This window comes from Squalius cephalus, assembly GCF_949319135.1.
Source record: "Squalius cephalus genome assembly, chromosome: 9".
NCBI classification, from domain to species: domain Eukaryota; kingdom Metazoa; phylum Chordata; class Actinopteri; order Cypriniformes; family Leuciscidae; genus Squalius; species Squalius cephalus.
Genome location: NC_137130.1, coordinates 17,067,341 through 17,089,206, shown reverse-complemented (window position 1 = coordinate 17,089,206; position 21,866 = coordinate 17,067,341). Strand labels below are relative to the sequence as shown.

At 37.2% G+C, this 21,866-nt stretch overlaps 1 protein-coding gene across 10 annotated transcripts in view; it reads right to left on the bottom strand.

Annotated features, from left to right (window-relative positions):
- stxbp5l (syntaxin binding protein 5L) overlaps positions 1 to 21,866 on the bottom strand; it is a 135,158-nt gene that overhangs the window by 43,462 nt on the left and 69,830 nt on the right. For all 10 annotated transcript variants that reach the window (XM_079881592.1, XM_079881596.1, XM_079881594.1 and 7 more), the window contains exons 6-11: positions 10,057 to 10,120; positions 8,583 to 8,666; positions 6,393 to 6,516; positions 5,018 to 5,093; positions 3,053 to 3,210; positions 463 to 535 (exon numbers count right to left, since the gene is read on the bottom strand). In XM_079881592.1, the coding sequence (XP_079737718.1) occupies positions 463 to 535; positions 3,053 to 3,210; positions 5,018 to 5,093; positions 6,393 to 6,516; positions 8,583 to 8,666; positions 10,057 to 10,120 (579 nt within the window). The remainder of the gene's footprint in view (positions 1 to 462; positions 536 to 3,052; positions 3,211 to 5,017; positions 5,094 to 6,392; positions 6,517 to 8,582; positions 8,667 to 10,056; positions 10,121 to 21,866) is intronic.

Below are 21,866 nucleotides of genomic sequence, written 5' to 3'. Positions count from 1 at the left end.
GAATGCCGCAGTTTGTTTGTTCCTGCACTGCGTCTTTGTGAAGAAATGGCCTTAAAGCAGAGAAAACATTTGATGTCAAACTGCCAAAGTCTCTAAAAGAGACAAACGGCCAGTCGGTGTGTGTCTGTGTATGAGTGTCAGGCTGACCTTGGCTCTTGTTCTTAATAATGACTCATTTGATGGATGTTTATGAGTGACAACTGCATGATATTTACCCTTAACAGATAAACACACACCTACACAAACTCAGATTTAAACCCTTTTTCACAAACCATCTTTAAAATAACACACACACACACACACACAATATTTATTGAGTGTTGTGCGATGTTGCCTCTGGTGGAAGTACTAGTGTGAGGTGTTGTTGGAGTACATCACATTGAGTTACATCATTCAGACACACACACATGGGCAGGAAGTGTGTGAGTATGATAGTGGAAAGAGAAAGATGAGATTGCTCACTTGCTCTGGGTTAAATCGACCACAACGAAATCTTTCTCCAGCAGAACCACCACCGCATACGGCTCCTGGACCTCTGTCAACACAAACACATCTCAACAAATCACCATCTATGAATTCTAGACAATGACAGCACAAGAATAGATTCAATGCTCTAGATTTATGGATATTACTTAATTTATAGGAGAAGTAATGTAGTACAAGACTGGACCCCATTGACTTTCATTGAATGAAAAAAACTGATATAAAAATATGTTTTCATTTTTGTTTTAATGTTCCACAGAAGTCAGTCATAAAGGTTTTCATTATAAATGACAGAATTTGAATTTTTTGGGTGAAATATCCCTGTAATATGACAATAGAACTTCAAATTTCACTTTAAAATTTATTATTTTGGTAATTGTATTTATTCTGGTGGTGTAGAAAATACACACTTCAGCTTTAATCTTTGTGAGGGAAAACTGGTGACAAGGTGTATTTGTGTGTAACAATTAAGCTCTGGAGACACAGTGGAATCCTAATGATACATGATTCTCATGTTCTCTTTTATAAAAACTGTAAAGGTCATGAAGATGTATAATGTACAATGTATAATGTACAATGTGTGTTGGTTAGAGTGAACGAACAAGCAGAGAGTAGCAGGGAGACAAGCAGGGAGAAAGGAAGATAAAAATGGGTAACAACTGAAATCACTTCACATTTGGTGGATGCTTGCTGTTTCTTTTCTGTTGTATTCTGGGTAACAAATTCTGTGCATGTGTGTACATGTACTTGACAGGGCTTTGCCTGCCGAGAGAAAGAGAGACTGATATAGCGACTGTCTTTCCCCTTGACTGAACAGAGCCAAAGATGTCACTCCTCAAACCATTTAGAATCAATTCTTATGTAGCATTTCACCTTACTGATGTCAGATTTGCAAAAGAGTCATTCGTTTAAGCTGGTTGTTTCTAAAGATAATATGGAATCGATTTACAATGCATTTACACTACTGTTCAAAAGTGTCTCTTATACTCACCAAGTATGTGAATAAAAAATAAAATAAAAACAGAAATATTATTACAATTTAAATAACCTGTTGTCTATTTCAATATATTTAAAATGAATTTTTAAAATGTATTCCTGTAAGAGTGTCACATGATCCTTTAAAAATCCTTCTATTCAGATTTGGCGTTCAATAAACATTTCTTAATATTTTTGTGAAAACCGTGATACTTTTTTTTAGGATTATTTGATAAATATGACATTCAAAAGAAAAACATTTATTTGATAATTTTATTGATTTATTATAGACATCTTTTTATAACATTATAAATGTCTTTATTGTTACTCTTTTGATCAATTTAATGCATCCTTGCTAAATGAAAGAATTCATTTCTTTAATTTCTTTCAAAAAAATTCTTACTGACCCCACACTTTTAAACGGTAGTGTATAATGTTACAAAAGCTTTATATTTCAGATTAATTCTGTTATTTTAAACTTTCTATTCATCAAATAATCCTGAAAACAAATTGTACCCAACTGTTTTCAACATTGATAATAATCATAAATGTTTCTTGAGCAGCAAATCAGCATATTAGAATGATTTCTAAGGGATCATGTGACACTGAAGACTGGAGTAATGATGCTGAAAATTCAGAAAAATATGTAATAATATTTCACAGTTTTACTGTGAGCCTTTAATGGAGCCTTGGTGAGCAGAAGAGACTTCTTTCTAAAACATTAAAAAATCTTTACCAAACTAAAACTTTTGAACGGTAGTGTATTCATACACTAATAAAGATATATATATATATAAAATTCATAATGCAGGCTTCGTCGGGACAGCATTCTTGCAATGCACGGAGAAGAGCAATTACTCAACATTTTAAGATGAAGAGGTGCTCTTTTGGTTTTCAACTGCGATAACTAATGTGCTCACTCACAGAATCAGACACTGCTGCTTTTTTATATAATTCATTCCCCCGTATGAATTATGACCACTTGGTTCATTGGTCCGTTGGGTCGGATTCAGAGTTAATTTTCAATCGGACAGAGACCACCTCATTCAGGCGATCTCAAAGTGATTGTTTTGGTACAGATCCGAGCGCGATTGCCAAATTCATATATGCATAAACGAACCGAACTAAAGGAGAAAATGCATCAGGTTTAGAAACAAACGTTTCAAACGAGCCAGGTGTAAAAACGTAGTTTTCGTAGAAAACGAAAAATAGTTAAGGTGATGACATCAAACTGGAACAAATGCAAAAAATTTGATGAAATACAACTAAAACTTAATAATAGCTAAAACAGTACAATTAATAGTATTTAAATAAATACATATTTCAAAATAAGAAAGATTTAAAAAGTCTACTGTGTGATGATACAAACTACTGTGTGAATCAGATGTTTGAACTGATTTATTAGAAACGGTCAGAATGAATCAATTGATTCACTTAAATGAATCTCCTCTCCACTCTCTTTTAACAACAATGGATTAGGTCTACAATGAGACAAAGAACAAAAACGTAAGTTTACTCAGTCCAATTAAATGTTCCCCCAAGAACAAGACAACTGATATGGAAGACAGGAGACTGAAGCGCTCAGCATACTCACCGTTGATATAGGGAGTGTCACAGAGCACCATGAAGTCCACTATTGGATAGTCCATCTCTAACACTGTGATGGCTTTGCCATGCATGATGGTTAGGGTGGGTCTCCGTCCTGCCTTATCATACGAAAGCCCTCCGGAAAAGACTACAAAGGCTTCACTACTGGAAGACAGAAAAATTTAAAAGTGTAAATTGAAAACCTAATTTTGTCTGTCTGAAATTATTTATTCAGCATGTCAAGACCCATAGCTTCTATCTTTTGGAAGCAGACTTTCATGCCACACAAAACAACCTTGCTTTGACTTCGAAGGTCCTCTCAATACATTGCATTGTTTCAATTTAAAGTCTTATTCACAACCCTGAAATATTCAGTCTCTATGCAAAATAGGGAGAAACAAAAGGGGGAAAACAACATTACAGCCAAACTAATTTAAAATATCATTAAAACTGAGGTGGCCACTTATGACCACTTCTTTGAACAGACGGGGGAAAAAACAAACAATCAAAGATGGAAGTTTCTTCAAATTATGTTTTGCATCTCCCGAGGAAAACAGGCTTTATAAAAACAGGCAGTAAACTTGAATTGTTTTGTGACAAGATAAAACAGCAGTAATGGTTCTTGAGTGGCACATCTATCGCAAGCAAATAGCAGGATTAAATGAATCCAAAACACTCAAGACTGCATTTCCCATAATTCATTAGCTGTGTTTTGTGTTGCATTCCATTTATCCTCGGAGAAGGGAAATTCCTGGTCCCCAGTAGGAACTTTTAACTGGAACGCCCCCCTCAACCTAGAGTTGAGACTGGGAAACTCTGGGGAACCACAACAACCCCGAATTCAGAATCTAATATGACTGCTTAGCACAATCAACCATAGTGAAACAGTAGTAACATACTGTTTTCCGACCTGTCTACTGTCATTCCAGGCCCCGACATCTCTCTTTCGAGGTAAATGGAATGAACCATTAATCTCAGAGTGGAACCGTCAGGGCCCAGGCTGTCAGAGAGGGTCTAGACTATTGTAAAAAAAATATACATATATTTACAAAATGATAGTTTAAAAAGTAAAAACATTTTTAATAAAAAGCCATCCATTCTAATGTTATTTCAGGAATTCATAAATTGACACTAAACATCTAAATGTTTTTGAGGAAATAAACCCTTCAAATCTGCCTATTCAGTTTGTGTTGTGTTGCGTAGACGTCCATTTTCTCCCTATTAGGATTTGTCCACCAAATGCTTTCAGTTCTGTGATTGGTGGTCCAGCTATGAAATTACAGATGGCCAAGCAATAGCAAATAAATGAGACTAACTGACCAATCACAGCGTCCCTCTAAATGGGTGGGGCTTGTTATCATTAACTTCATGTGGGGAACACAGTTGGGGGGAAAAAACACTGATAAAATAGCTAGCGCTATTCGCTATGGAAAATGCAAGTAATGTTAGTGAGTAGGACATCATTGCTAATTTATTTTTTCCCTAAATCAGAAGTTTATTACGGTCTGTTCCAAACATTTAATCGGCAAATGAGCCAGTTTAATGATATTATTTATTATCAACATTGCTTGTTTGTGGTGGTGGATTCCAAACTGCCACAATCGCCGTTCACAGTCTATGACGCAGACGTGTCTGTCACTAATTTTGCACTAATCATGATACGGCTTACATTAAATTTAGTTGGTTAAGTGTCATATGTTTTTCAACCCGACCAGTTGTCACCATATTCCGCTAAACTGCACACACCGATTGTGTGATGATGCAATTATTTGTAATGAGGATATGCATTTTATTACATTGTTTTATTTTGGTAATAACTCTCAAACTCACTGTGCTGATTGATTGTTGCATTTCTTATCAAAGGTAACTTGTGCATTACTATAGAAGAGGACACGGTAAGCTAGGGGTGAGGGGGCCAAGGCTCAAGAGTCACAGTTTGCTACTAGTGTGACTTTTTTGTGTGTTCTCTTACCTATTTCTGGAGGTCTTGTATTCAACCTTGAGAATGGGTTTACATGACTCTTTTCTACCGTCTCTCTGAGTCTTGCCTGAAAAAAAAAAACAACAGACAAAATGTTAAGTTTTCTTACGTTTATGTCTAGAACTTTCTGATTAATAAAACACTTTTTCCCAGTGTGAGTGTGTTCATCTTTATATAACCACTGAGCTCAAGGCCAGGACCCCAAACATAGCAGCAAAGATTGAGAGTGAATCACTTATTTCCTGTCAAATCAAACTTGCACACACAAATACACACTGCAAACCCACACACTGAATCATCCTCCATAATGAACACACCTGGTGAGGGGGTGTGTTTGCTGACTACGTCAGAGTCAGATTTCACTAATAGATGGTGAGTCATGGAAGATGGGTCTTTAACTGTCCCTGTGGGTTTACTTAGCTATACTTTGGGATCAAAATGTGGCCCCAGAAGTGAGCCAAGCCAAGACCGGAAATTTGAGGACATCCTTATTTAGGGGAAAAAAATCATAAAACAATTTTTTTTTCTACTAATTCAAAAAGTCTTGTTTTAATTCTTTCCCCACCATTGATGGAATTTTCCATAATTTATGACACAACGGTTCCCTGTTTTCACTGCTACGCGGCAAGGGGCATTGTAGTCTTTGACAAAAACACGATTTTTGTTTCAAAACATTGCTTTTTTGAATGAAACTTACCTACATTCAAGTGTTGATAAAAATAATACATTAAGCTAAGATAAAAGGCAGAGGCTCTGTTCTTTCTTTTAATATATTGCATGTGCATGTTCACACTTTGGGTGTGGGTTAAGGTTAGTATGTTGTAAATATAAATGGCTTTATATAAATGCAGTAAAAGTCAAGACAAGTCACCTTTATTTATATTGCGCTTTATACAATACAGATTGTTTCAGAGAGGCTTCACAGTAATTATATGGTCTATGTAAGTCTATGGTATGTCCTTATTAGGTATATAGTATATAAAGGATGATACACAAGCAACATTTTTTTCTAACTAAAATATCACATATTACATTATAGTAAAAATGCAACTGAAACCATAATTGTGAATTGTAATAATTTTAAACACCATAAAACTGATCATATGGTAATTGGAGGTCAATGCTTTTTTATTTGTCCAGGCCTATTCATTTCTTTAAAAAAATATAATTTATACAGAGCATGACTGTAATTTTTTACATGTTTCAGCCTTGTTTCAGTAAAAAATCATAGATATGCACCTATCCTTAAATTGAATGAAGCTCATTAAAAGGTTTAAATGTTTAAAATAAACAATAGTGACCCAGCTTTGAATAAGATTATTATTAATATGTGGGAAAAAAAAACATACTTTATGTGTGTACCCACCATGAGGGAAGGTGACTTGAAAAGGTTTGGCTGTGTTTCTCATATTCCACATGCTCAGACTGCCGTCCGAATGACTGCACATGAACTGCCGCCCCTCGTGATGCCAGCTTACAGAGTGAATGGCCTGACAGAGAGAATAGAGAAACGAGCAGGATTGCATTAATAAACATTTAAAGGTATGCCCAGATTAAAATACAACTCATTTATTTCATACTGTTTATTTGTGGCCTTTGTGAGAGGACAGGAAATAAGGACGAAAAGAAAAAGAATGTGATCACAAATGATAAAAAAGGAGGTTTAAAAATAAACCTCTAAGAACTGCATAGTATCTGTGTGTGTATATATATATATATATATAAGTGGAACAAGTTATATAATAATGTGAACAATTCTTCATGAGCACCAAATGATTAGAATGATTTTTGAAGGATCATGTAGAAGACTGGAGTAATGATGCTGAAAATTCAGCTTTGCATCACAGGAATAAATTACATTTTAAAACATGTTAGGATAGAAAACAGTTATTTCAAGTTATAATAATGTTTCACAATATTATGTTTTTACTGTATTTTTTGATCAAATCAGTGAACATCAGTGAACATAAGAGACTTCTGTCAAAATCAATAAAAAAAAAAAATCTTACTGAGGGAAAAAGACAGAGAAGTAACAATAGAAAACAGTCAGAGAAGTGAAAAGAGGGAGAACGAAATGTGTGCATCCTCAATTTGGCTCCATAAATTAGAGAACTGAAGACATGACTAATAGTTCCTGCTTGTGAAAGTCTCTCTCTCTCTCTCTCTGACCTTCATCCATCTAAGAGTCAATAATCCGATATCAGTAATTACTCCACCATCAAAGCAGCCTGATCTCCACTCATCTACTCGCTAATGTCACACAGTAAATAATAAGTGAAATGATATTGGCGTCAGATTTATTTGATGTTAGTTGGGAGTGTGTATGAAAGGGGTTTAAAGTGTATGAGGGTGATGTTTAGTATACTTTAAATGAATGAGAGGGAAAGAGATTTTTGTACCTTTCCTCAATCTAATCCATTTCCTTTCAACATTAACTAACGTGTCCTTTTGTGTCTTTTGTCTCATTCCCAGTAACTCGCTTCTTTCCTCACTCCCTCGTTCAAAATGCTTTCTATTTAAAGTACATTTTTCCACACACGTGTGCATACCAGGCGGGCATCTAAAGCAGCAATTAGCAGACCCCTAGACATTTCCATTTACCCACTCTGACAAACGCTTGCCGAGCGACGGTGCCTGAGACTCCCTCCGCACAGGCAGCGCTGACAGATGATCAGAGGGTGCCGTCACCGAACTGAAACCCGCAGTAAAGGGCTGGAAGGAGAAAAGGGCGAGTTTTTGGAAGGTTTTGTGCGTGCCGCTGTGAGCCAAGGGGCGCTGTGATTGAAACATGTTTTGGAAGGATGAATGCGAGCAGCTGGCTGCAGGAGGCAGTTCCTGTTTCAGAAGGAAGATAAAGTTGTGTGCCAAGCAGTGATTATGCTAAACACATCCACATGGCACAAGGCGGGAAATTAAATCAGAAAAGTGACTTGTGCTCAGTGTTGTTGTAAATCAGCAACAATGTGGGGGGAAAAATGAGCAGATGAGCCAAGTGCTTCATACCAAAAGTAAATTTACTTGGACAATGGAGAGCGAGAGAGAGACGTCATTTTTTATTTATATAGCCTCATTTTTGTTCCTTCTCCAATTTATTTTTGTTTGTCTTGTTTTTGGCTGAGGGCTAGATAATAACAAGATGATAAACCGGAGCTTGTGGGTCACAGATGCGCACACACACAGACTGAGACACAAAAAATAATATGAATGTAAAAATGAAACAGAGTATGTGTGTACTGTATGCACTTACATAAACACTGTATGTACTGTAAAAACTTTATGAAATTATATAGAAAAACATTATTTATATATAGAGTTATTTCTTGTAGTGACCATGATACATGTTTTTAAGGATTCTTTGATGAACAGAAAGTTATATAAAAAAGCTGAATAATAAATGCCATCACAGGAATAAAATTAGATTTTAAATTGTAATATTATCATTACTTTCAAAATCTTTTCTTACCAACCCCAAACATTTGAACAGTAGTGTACATATTATAATCTATTATTATGGAAGATTTATGCAAAAAAGAAGTGATAAACACTTGACACTCACCTCATCATAGTATATCCTGAAGTCAGCTCTTTTGACCCTCAGGTCCCACATTACTATTGTACCGCTCTCAAAACCTATCAACAACTGAGGGACAGAGAGAGAGAGAGAGAGAGAGAGAGAGAGAGTCTATAAATCCCAAATGGATGGCAATAAATAGTGGAAATAGTGTGTTACAAATGTCAAGAGCTTTTTGGCTGGTTTGATTTCGAACAGAACTGACACACTGGTGATTGGGCATATTTATTATTTAGCTGAACATGAAGGAGCAAGCGCAGATCAAAACAGACCCTTGCTTGATACTGGGAATCCTCTCGCTGTCACAAACATTGGCAGAATGTGTGTTGGACAAAAATACTGATTTTCAGAATTGTCTCCCTCTTAGTTCATGAGTATGAATTTGAACGAAAGGAAAATAAATGATCACATTTGAACAGTTCTTCCTTTAATCCAAATTCAGATTCAACTTCTGCATCCTATCAATCAGACACTGGACTGTATCCACCTCTAATATTGTCTGTGCTACAGCATATTTTCTGCTTTGTATCCTTTTCCAAAACCTTATCTGTCCCCCAAACTCGTCCGTATCAACTCCCACAATGCATTTGATCTTCTGTGACTACAGCAGCATGTAACCACGGCGATCTTCTCCGATTCTTTTCTTGGAAGATGACCTTGCAGTACCCACTCCAAAATGCCATACCTCCTCTCCTGGAGATGGCAGATCAGGAAATGCTTTAAAGGAATAGTTAACCCAGAAATGAACATTTCATCACTCACCTCTATGTCGTTCTATCCCTGTATTATGTTCATCTTGTCTTATGTTCTTCTAGGAAGCACAAGAGATGTGAGGCAGAATGTCCAAGCTGTTCTTTTCCATACCTTGAAAAGTGGACGGTGAATTATACTGTAAAGCACCAAAAGACCTATGGCTTCAGTAGACTTAAAATATAGTGCATTAGTCTCTTGTCCTTTGATTTTTGTCCTTTTTGGAGCTTGGAAATATAAATCATTATCCATTATCCACTGCTCAGACTTTCTGTCTAACATCTCCTATTTTGTTCCATGGAAGAAAGAAAGTCATTCAGAGAGTCGAAAAACATGATGATAAAATTGTCGTTTTTGCATGAACGTTCCTTTAAACGATTGTGAATGTGAGTGCTTGTGAGAGATGCTTAGCATGCACCCTCAATACAAGATGTTAACACCAGTAGTTGGGGTGAACATCAGGTCGCATAACAAGTGTATGCGTGCGTGTGTGTGTATCCTGATGAGTGTCAGTGAATCAGAACTGTGCCAACGCATGCAAAGTACCTTTTATAAAGAACTCCAGCAGTCATGCTAAAGAACACTAATGCATTTTTTTCATAATGGGAAGGCTTTGTGCTCACTAGTTCTTAGTTATTTAAAAAGTTTTGAGCTCTTGATTCAATAGAAAAATGAGCGAGAGAGGAAAAAAAAGAAATGCATTCCTCACCTTTCCCTCATCTTTTGGACTGTCACTCAGATGAACAACGGGACCTGGATGTGTCTTCGTTGATCTGAGAGGAAGAGAGAAAAAGAAAAACTCCTTCAAAAGCTAACAGGACCAAGGAAATGACACATTATCTGTGCTTGTGGCTTGTAGATCATGTCTTTTAGCTCTGAGGTCATCTATATGCTAGCATTATCATAAGAGTTACTTACTACTAAAAATAAACACACTTGAAATGTACTGTACAGTCTTTCTCTTCCTGGTTACAACAGGAAATACATTAAGACACAAACACATTACATCTGTCATATCATTGATGGGGTCTTTTAGGAATAATATTACCAAAGTCAATTAACTAATGACCATATCTCTGGTTTTGCAGTAATCTCTTGCTTTTAGCCAGAGCATAAAATTTGTGGGCAGTGTTTCAAACATTAATTTGAACAGAAATGCATAGAAGAATAAGAATACGAATATGAATAATAAGGAGAATTTGATTTTTGTCAAACTACAGAGAACTGGTAAATGCCAGACAGTTCTGAAAGTGTTTTCAGCTAAATTGGACACATCAAGGTCTTCTTTTCAGCAGCATTTCACAGGCTCAGAGCGACAGGTCAGAAAATGTGCTCTGACAGCCTCCAGTGAAATGACTTCCCTGGTATTGTGTGAGGATGTGTCAAGTACAAGAGAAAAATATTAAAGTGACGGTCAGAGTGAGATGGACACAAAGGAGTTTTATACACACATAGACGTCATGCCCATTCACATCGGTCCCCAAATGCAGAATGCAACTAAAAAGTGGCCCTGGTCTTTCTGGCACAGAGCGCCCAACCACACCTGGTCTGCAATACTCCACAGCACAAGTTACTTACTAGCATAAAAAATATAACATAATGCAGAAAATGATTTAACTTAAATAACAGGTTGCTTAAGTAACAGGAGCTTATCATTAACATGTTGGCATACTTCTTTGAGCTACAATTTGCCTAATCTTTCCTGGTGTATATGGCACATAAAATTTGAAGAATTTTTACATATTTTAAATGAATTGTAATGCTTCTTTCAAACTTTCTTTCAGGTACATACCCCAAATAAAATGTTTGTTCATGAACCCTAGTGTTCTCTTGTCCAAGTAAGGAGAATTAAAGTTGTAAATAGTTAAAGAATATTTAATTTTATCATTTAAAAATACACGATTACTGCAGAAAAAAAGTTGCTTTTCTAAGGTGCTCAACTATTTGCACCTTTCGCACGCCACTTGCTTTATAGGCATACTGCAAATTCTGTCATCATCACCCTCATGTCACTCCAACACGCCACAGAGTTATTATAAAAATGTCAGAACAAAAATATGTGGTGGTCAGTGGTTTATTAAAAAAGTTATATATTAGGTTGGGATTTGAACTTTGGAATGCTAGATGAAAAGTGTACCATGAGACAAACATGTCTCGCATATATACTGAACTTGAGACATATATATATACTGTCTGTCTGTGTGTGTGTGTGCGTGTGCGTGTGCGTGTGTGTGTGTGTGTGTGTGTGTCTTTTCTCGCCTAGGGCACCAAGGCACACACAAGACAATAGATACACATCTCTGTCTGCCTCTGCTTCTGCTGCTGTAAATGTTATTGGACTAGTCATTACAGAGATGCTTGGCCAACAAAAACCAGAGTATCCCATAATGCTTCCAGCCATAAGTTTGTTGGCATAGCAGCAAAGAAACTCATTTAGTCAACTAATCAATCACTGTGGAAAAAAAAAGAAGAAGAGTATATAAAAACCCTGTGTATTTCTGTACACTCACCAGTCCGTAAATAAATAAGCATGTTTTAAACATTTATCTGCTTAAATGTTTTATCTGACTGTGTTAGATTAAACATCAATATTAAGCACATACATGAACAATAAGCTAAAGACCAATACAACTATTTGACCTACTCTTTCTCAGCTTGAAGCACTCTGTCATGTTAGTGGGCTTGCCCATGGAAACATTCATCACGTGTCCCCTGCAGAATGCTAAGGATACTTTTGTCAACTCATCATTCTTGTATTAATGCTGCTAGTCTGCAAGAGTTGCCAAGAGCAAAATAAGGTAACAAGAGGACAAGTGGACAAGCTATTACGTGACCTAAATTTTATGCCCAGTCCACTCTTGCAACATACACTCAGACCAAGATGTTTTATATAACTTTGCTATCGGATAGGATTCCCATTCATCTCAATGGCAATTCCAAGCTCGTCACTAGAAATTATTCGTAGATGTTACGTCAAAGGCAGGAGACAGAAAAATGTCCAAGTCCAACATAAACCCAGCTTCCAAAAAAAAATAATCTCATTTTCAAATCACAGATTTCAAAGGAAAAAGAGGCTTTTTTGCCCCCTTGATGTGGCATTAACTAGCAGGTGCTAAATGGACCATACAGAACTGAGCAATCATACTATAACCCTGTGGCTGATACATCCATAGGTTAAATGCACTAAAAAACGACCATGCTTGTCAACTTTTTCTTAGAAAAAAATTCAACTGTTTGCGCTCAAAGCAAAACAACGTCTGGCAAGATCTTTTGAAGTGCTACTTTCAAGTCGAAAGCAAAAATGCTGCTGTGATTCTTCATCTGACTTTGCAGCTCTTTTCAGAATAAAGATGAATGAAAATATTTTTTTCATTTAAAGCCACGATTCCTAAGATTCCTAAGATTAAAATCGAGCAGTGAAGAGGAAGCATTCAGAAAATCATTTCATGGTCTTAGTGCAGGTGATTCTGTATACACAGCGCATCTAATCTACAAGACCGTTTTTCTGTGTCATTATATCACATCGCCTCACAGCCATAACACAAAAACACATACCTCCTCCAAAACCTCATCCACTCCAGTAGTCCTTTATCTTCAGCCTGCAGTCCCTTTGTCTACTGCATGTTTCTCACAAAGGCTGCTTCGATCCGCACCACTTCTCATAATCGACTGACCTTCAACTCCACCAGACCACGACCTGTCCATCATACTAACTCCATTTCTGCAACAACTCTTTTCTTGACTCTGGGATTAAGCAGTGCTATTATTTATTTTTCTTGTGAAGCCTCCTCTTCCTCATTCTTCATTTTATACCAGTAAGGTAAACAGTAAGGTAAATACAAGAAAGATTTTTTACAATAATTTTTTGTTATTTATTTAAATTTGTTATTTAAATTTTTGTTAACACAAAATTATGTGCAGAGAATACATACAAATACATAAAATGTCCAAACGAACCGATTCACTTGTGAAGTAAATCTGACTTCGGTGGTGTAGCCATTGCATATACCAGTAGGTCCTAACTGGGCCAGGCTAACAGGTGAAATCTTGAACCATTAGGAAGTTGTGACCAAATTCAAGTAGTTTTGAGTCAGCCAGTGAGACATCGCCTAGAGAGAGGGGAGGGCGACCTTTGGAGAGTGTTTCGATTGCTTTCAGTGTCAAGAAATGATGAAATAGAGTGATTATATTACAGAAAGACAAAGGTGGAAAGGATAAAGGACAGATATGTCATCCCTAAACGAGTCTCTGTCTTGCTGGGCTTCAAATCTAATTTCAGTTTGATGGAATGTCCAGCACAGTCTTGAGTCTCTTTTCAGCTGTATTTACTTTGTCTCTGCTCTTTCCATGATGCCTGTTATTGTGATCTAACACACTGATATTCATCATGAGTGTGCCATAATGTACTCCTCTTCCTCTGTTCATCTCTATCTAGAAGAACACACAGCAGGCCATTTAACTTCCCTCTCTAATCGACTAAAAGTAACTTTTCAACTACCAACCAACTACCATTAGCAGACTGTCTGCTTAATATCTGCTAAAACTTTATTTTGATGGTTCCCAATCAGGCATTTTACTGACTATAATGAACTCAGCAAGTAGGGCACAACCTAACGGGGGCTAGTTGTAACACACTTATTTTAAATACTTCCACACATGCTAGCATGACGCAACTTAGTGTATTTACTAGTTGCCATATCAACACTACATAGAGAAAACGGTAAAATTCAGAAATCTTTGGGAGATATGACTGAACATTTATTTAACCATAGTAAAAAGTAAATTTATTACTTATGTTTATTTTTCATCTCTGTTTTTTGAGTTTATGTAAAATTAGACAAATCTGATATTATTTTAATCTCCAATCTGTTACAGTTGAGATAGTTGTTTAATGCTGATCTCACCAGCAGAAATCCCAGCTGCGCAGATGGGGAACGTTGTAACGTTACAATGTGCCCCTATAAGAACTATGCTATTCTATTCTATACTTTAATTAATTCTATTGAGAAACCATGAGAAAAATGTGAATTAAGAGTCAATATTCAAAAAATAATTATTCAATTTTATGTTTTGAACTATGCTGCAAGTATATTTTTTGATTAGATCAGATAACATTTTAAGCTGTCATATGGTCCTGTTACAACGTGACCCACCCATGGGGCATGTTTTCACATTTCACTTCCATTCTTTCGGGGTATATCAAGAAAAAAGTATACACTGTATTAATGAAACAAAACCACATTGTACTAGACGTGTGAAATTAATGTGGGAAAAAATGTATACTCTGAGTAGGTTTGCACAAACTGAGAAAGTCAAAAAGCGTTCGGTTGTGCAACTTATGTCAACTTATTCAACCATATTATTCTAACAGTCTACTAATACTCTAATGAGAGTTAGTTGAAATGTAGTTGAAAAGTGCTACTGAAATTGTTGTTTAACTAATTTTGGTATGGTTTTAACTTGAAAACTCCTTAACCTAATTCATATTCATAAGCTTATGTTCATGAGCATTTTCCATTCTCTTACAATCAAGCACATCCTCACCTCCGAACCAAGCTTCTCTCTACCTGTCTAGGTCTCCAAACAAGCAGACAGTCGCCATGTAAGACTGTCTGGCTGTGTGTGTGTGTGTGTGTGTGTGTGTGTGTGTGTGTGTGTGTGTGTGTGTGTGTGTGTGTGTGTGTGTGTAAAGTGGGCCATAGTCTAACAGTAAAAGAGCACAAGATATGTGTGAGTGAGTGTGTGTATGTTTACAAAGGTTACAGAAGAGTAAATTGAGAACAGGAGGTCCCTGCTTATCAGCTGAAAAACAAGCCTCTTCTCCCTTACCGTTATCTTCCCTCACTATCTGTGTGATCACATAATACGCAGATATGCATATGCAGCGACTCATGGCGCAGATCAGAATCACGGTCTAGAGCACAACTCTCTTTTGCATCATATTTGGTCATTGTAAGACTGGAGAAACTGGAAGGACTGGAAAAGAGGGCTACTCTCTGAGAAAACAAAGGAAACATTTTAACTCTCTTGCTATATTACTATCCCCATTCAAGACACGATCACACTTGAGTTGATCACCTCCCAATTTACACATCATTCCCTTCACCCATCCCTACCTGAATTCACCCAAAAATCTATATGGTTTAATATGAACAATTACCATACAGTATTATACATGTTTGGTATCATTTGAAATGTCTCAGTGCGACTGGTACAAAGGTCCCATTCCCACAGCAGTAAACCAAAAATGTAATAAGGTGTGGAGAGTTTAGAGATATCTTATTAATTGCTGTGGGTATGCCCCCATGTAAATCAACTAATGTCCCCAATAAGTCTGGGATGGTGATTAATGCAAATTCCAACGGTGAACTCATGTTTACATTTGAAAAGAGGTTTCTGCCATGGTCTGAGTATTTAGGGAGATGCTGAAGGTGGCTCGTGGCGATTTTTAACTCAAATTAGCCCGTGATGCAGAGTGTATGCAGACATGTATTTTATAATGTCAGGTTCACATCTTCTCTCTTTATTCCAGAGCATTTGATGTTTTGTATTTATTATCTTTGAACTGATTATGAAATTGGCATGATACATTTACCTTATTGATTTTATTCCAACTGACTCTGAAATTGTTTTCCCAAGTAGATTAAACAGATTCGTATGTTACCGCAAGTTTTGCGTCCGATTAGTGACGACTAATATTTGGCACTAATTCAAGTGTACGTGTTTTGCAAAGACGAAGTGAATTTCCGTTTAGGGCAGCAAAAGTGCTGCTTGACCAACCTAAATCTGGCTGTGTCTTGTTTTAATTTAATGTTACTTTAGATAAGTGTACATGGGAAACCACTTCATGGCCAATCCAAAGCTATTATAAGACAAGTAAAGTTGGTTGACTTATATCTGTAGTAGTGTCCATAACTCTACTGAAGTAAACGTTACTTTAATTTCAAGTGTATGCAATCACTTTGGCTATACCAAAGTATCTTTGATTGTGTAAGCGTGAATGCGACCGATATCAGGTATATAGCAATTACCTCTGGTGACCAAAGCTGGCGAGCTTGTGATCGTGAGACCTGCGTTAAACAAGGCGTGAGGACCTCTGAGCGACATAGCTTCCTAATATGAACGGGTAAAATATAAGTAAAGAGTTAAATAGAACAATCAAATGTATTGCTAAACTATTATATAATTGACCAATAACCAATTGACAATCTAACCTAAATTCGAGGTCATGATAAAATGGAGTCAGATAAAAGCTTAAATGGAATTTAACTTGGAATTTAATGGAATTACTTTGCCACGCAGAAAGACAGTAACACGCAGAGATCTTCACCCGTTCTATCGGATGCCGCCTTTGGACCGATCTAGACGGGCTTACATCAAATCCAAAAGCTCTCATTTATTGTTAACTCATCGTTTGAAAGCAAACGTGAGGAGCATGCTAACGTTAGCTCACTAGCTGTGAGCGCGTTCGCTCTGTTTGAGTCCAACTTCAAAGGCTATGATAAGAGTCACTGAAGTGCTTTCAGTGCTTGCAATGGTTGCCGTGGCAATGGTGGCAGCAATCTCATTCAGGATAATAGCTTTGAATATTATGGTGAAGATCCGGAAATTGGTTGGTTGCAATTTGGTGATTTGAAAAGCTTGAGGGTACTGAAGGGTATTTTTCTGCTGGATATATATATTGTACAGCTTCTTTATACAAACAAGATTTTTGCTCTTGCACATCTGATTGTTATAGCTGTCTGTCTGTCTGTCTGTCTATCTATCTATCCATCTATCTGTCTGTCTGTCTATCATCAATCTATCTATCTATCTGTCTGTCTATCTATCTATTTGTAGGAAGATTAAATACATCAGTTAAATCATACTTCGAGAATCAAAATTCTTCAGTTATTATAGCTTCATGAGGGTTGACAAACCTAGTTAGCATCAAAATGCAGAGAAATTCTGGGAAATTAAAACCATTAAAAGCTTTAATAGGCTTGAGAGGCACTGACGCATGTCTGAAATATCCTGAGAACCATTAGAAGCGAAGTTATGTAAAAACCTCAGTCTTGTATAAAAAGATTTGAATATCATAACAGACAATCCACATTTTAGAACGTGCAGCATGACCTAGAACATGAAATTCTTCCATGGCATTTCCAAAGATGTTGAAAGTCTCAAACAGATTACTTGGAAATGTAGGCGTGACGTTAGCTTACTGCTGCGAGGCAGATCCATGGAGTACTGATTATGTTTAGGATCAGGGTTCCCAGCATGCTCAGCAAGCCCTTCAGATATCTTCAGAACAGACACAGAGGTTTAAGATAAACTGTGCAGAATCGAGACAAGCGCAAACCACATGCAGCGATGTTCCTTATGGTTTGAGGAGCTGCACATTTGAAGGGTGTCACACAAAAAACAGATGAAAAACAGATCTGATGGAGCGAGCACTGCAGGCTGAAGGCAACTGATTTCAGTGTAGCATAGCGTGGAATTGTTGGAGGTTGTGAGGTTACAGGATCTAAGTTAATCTCTCACACCCTGTTGAATCCCTCTCTAGTTTTCATCTCCCTCACTTATTCATGTTTCAGACAAGAGGAAGAAAAACAAATCTCGTGCTTCTCTTCCATCCTTGTACTTGATTTCCTTCAGAGGATGCTTGCTGTCGGCACACAGGGGCCGTGTATATATTTATTCATATTTATTTATTGAAATGAGCTGCGCTTTGCCTCTTTAAAGGGGAATTCTCTCAATACCAGGAGTGTGTGTATGCATTCATCTTCACCTATTCTCAAACACCACTGGGAAAAAAAGGCTGCTTTCTTGTTTAAAAACCTACAAGTTTATAGAACAAGCAAACACTGTCATGAAAGCCATGGCAGAGAGCACCGTGTACAAACAGCTGGGCAATCGACATGCATTCCACAAAACAATGATATGTGTCATGACATGAGAAATACTGTGATTCTAGTGTACAGAGATAAAGTAAATTTTAAGTTTTTCACTCAGCAGAGTACCAAAATGTACCATAGTAATACCATGTTTTTTGGTCATGTACCATGGTAACATCACAGTATTCATTGCAGGGTGCAGAAGAGCGGCAGCAATTTCCCATCTCAAAAGTATTCTGCAATCAGTCCACTTCAACTCAAATCTGTATAACTTCAACTCAACTCTGTATTTTTAATTTCCTACTTCTCAAGGTTGCAGTGCATTAGTGTAATGTTAATATTTCGTAAGTAGTTCGAAATTCTACATAGACTACACATGAGAGGAGAGGGAAATGTTAATAGAATTATATCAAAATTGATCAGACAAGTTGATTTAAAAGGGTCATGACATGGTTTTTGTTTTTGTTTTATTATGTTCCCTTAGGTGCAATTATAGTATTACTATAGTTTTTTTGGACAAAAAACTTTAAATTTGAGTGATTTATGACCCTTACCTAACCTGTTTCTCATCCTCTGATTCAAACAGTCTGTTTTGGGGGTGTTTCCCCTTTAAGAGTTCAGTGTTAACGCCCACTGTTATGATTGGCTAACGTCACTGGCTAGTTTTAAGATGAAATACATTACATACAGTTTGCGGCATCGTTGTTGGGCCCAGAATAGTCGGCACGGCCTGATCTTTAAGCAAAAGTTTTCTGACAAAGCCAGCATCATACTGCGATTTGTTCTCAAAACAGTCATCCTTGAAATGTAGAGAACACACGCTTAAATTAACACTGCCGTGACTGGGACTTCCGCAAAAAATAAACTGCATCCATTTTTCCCTGACGTCTGGATCGTTCGGCAGCGTATTCAAACATTTTGTTTGTCCACAGCCAGGAACAGCACATCTGCGTGGCATCGCAATCTTCTTGTAAACAGACCCACTCGCTGCATGTCGACTGAACACCTGTGGGCGTGACAACGATGCGATGATGCGAAATGAGGTGTAGTTGTCTTGCGCTGGAGGCGGTCATATGCAAACGACTGGTACGTCACTTTTTACCGTGACGTCACTTCTTACCATGGATCCCCAACGAGCTGTAATTAGAGCTTGATTAAATAAATGCTTTGTTTATAATGGGGAGGACGTCTTAAGCTATGAAACTTGCAGGAAGTTTTAATGGTACAAAGACCTCTTATATACCAAAAGATCAAGGCAAATTTGGTTTCTCATGTCATGACCCCTTTAAGAAAAAAGAAAAAAGAAAGAATTTTTTTTTAAACATTTGACTAATTTAACCAATCTCTTCTTCTGACTGCTGATAGTAAGAAAATAAACGATAAATAAATAAATACTATTTTGGTTGTTTTTCATATATTTCACAAATTTCATGAATCATTTTGACTGCTAATAGTCTATTACAACTGTGTCTAACTCATAGCCTAGAAATCTAGACGCACCCTAGCGGCAGCAAAATGTATTTTGCAGCCAGGGCAGTCTAGCAACTCTCCATAGACTTTCAAGCTGCAAAAACCTAAATTGGGTCAGGCCAATCACGTCGCGTATAGAGTAGGCGGGGCGGGCTTAACATATGACGACAGAGTTGCGACGGTTACCTGCTGCTACTTGAAAACAAAGAATGACGGCTGCTGGAGAACAGTCTTTCGAATCGGCTTTGGCCGCGACTCTGGATTACTTGGAGTTAAGTTTTTCTTTGAGAAAAGAGCAAAGAACAGCACTTAAGTCATTCTTAAAAAAAGGAAGATGTGTTCGTCGTTTTGCCGGCCAGATATGGCAAAAGTTGAATCTATCAACTAGCTCGGCTGTTGGGAAAACGCTCTGGTTGGTTGAAGCGCTGTCCTATTGCGTGCAGAGGGAATTTGAAAGACAGCCGTTTATCCCGCCCCTCGGATTAAACCGCGTCTATGGTGAGTTTCCAGACCTAACATCTTGATGTAGGTCTGGCTTGCCAGGCTATCTAACTCATGCATTCTGGGATGATGATGACATGTTATGTTTGCGATGGAGCAGTGATCTTGGAGTGAGAGAAAACACCAACGCTTTAAAAAAAACACTCCTTGCTCCAGGCAAAAACATGCAACACTGCTCCCCACACCCCTTCCACTCTGCACTCCTCACATACTCTGCACTGGAGAATCAATTACAGTAAAAAACATATGAATATAGTATGTTGTTTTATAATAATTTACCATAGTAACAAAGCCCTTTAATCATATTCACTATATTTACAATACCTCATTGCTGAAAAAAAACCCCAGAATACTACCGCCACCTTTGCAGCGTATACCAATTAATATGATTAAACCATTTCTGTACAAAAGTATAAAAAAACTTCAATATAAGACCGAAAATTATGCATTTACCATCGAGCACCTTTAAATAGCCCTTCAGCATAATCAAACACAAGGATCAAGTTCTCTCAGTTGAAAAATACAGATGCACTAGTGCACACTCGATGTGCCACTGAGCTACTTGAGGAGGTAAGGGAATTGTGGGTAAAGTATTTGTAGTGGGTCACAAGTAGGCAATAGGAGATCTGCATGTCCTTCAGAAATGCATCCACGGTTACTACTAATGTTAATGTCTGTCAGCAGGGATGCCGCCAAGAGCCTCTTGTGTAGGAGGAGACTTGATTGACACTCACAAGCTATTTGCTTGTCAGATTATCACTCATGGCAGTGAGGTGTTGCTGTTGACTTACACATTTATTCATGAAAAGAGCCGTAGATGTGTGCAAACCAACCGTTGTTTGTGTGTTTCACTGTTAACTGTAGACAAGACAGATAAAACAGATCCTCTGGGGTTTAAAATGTTTAAACGTGAATACTTATTTATTCTTCAGCAGGGATATGGTTTCCATTTGTTGTCTATGTGGATTTTGTGACAGATCTGTTTCAAATGCTCGGTGAAAAATGAATGTAATAATATAATAAAGGTATAAATAATAATATAATAAAGTATAATAATAATGCTACTAATTATAAGATATTTTTAATTATTTTAATAATTATTTTTGAATTATTACTAATAATAATAATATAATAAAGGTATAAATGTATAATTGTGTGAAATGTATTATAAAAATTGGCTAGCAATTTCGACAAGCAAATACCAAGAAATAGGTTGCAGCAGTTCGTCTTTGACAAATCCGCGATGGGACTGAGCTCGAACAGCTTCAGCATCAGCAACTTTTTATTGTATGAGATCACTGTCAATCAAAAGGAGACACAGCCTTTCGACAGACCCTCCAATCATCACGCGGAAGGCCGGAGTCCAGGCCAGCCCACTCCCCGTTCACCCCCAGAGAAGCTGAGCTTCCATGGGCGGGACATAATCGCAGCATTTATCCAATGACCGTCTAGTTTCGAAGCGCTGAAAAAAACTGTTCGAAGCCCATTGAAGTCAATGGAAGCTGGGCTTCAACAGGGAAAAGCCGAGCTTCCCTTGCAGTCTTAAACAAATCGCCACTGATCTGTTTAGGCTATACCCATCTTTGGATCTATGAAGAATGAAAATGATTTTGGTCCTCATTTCATTGTGACACTTAATAAATGTGAAAAAAAAAAAATGTGTCACTTTACT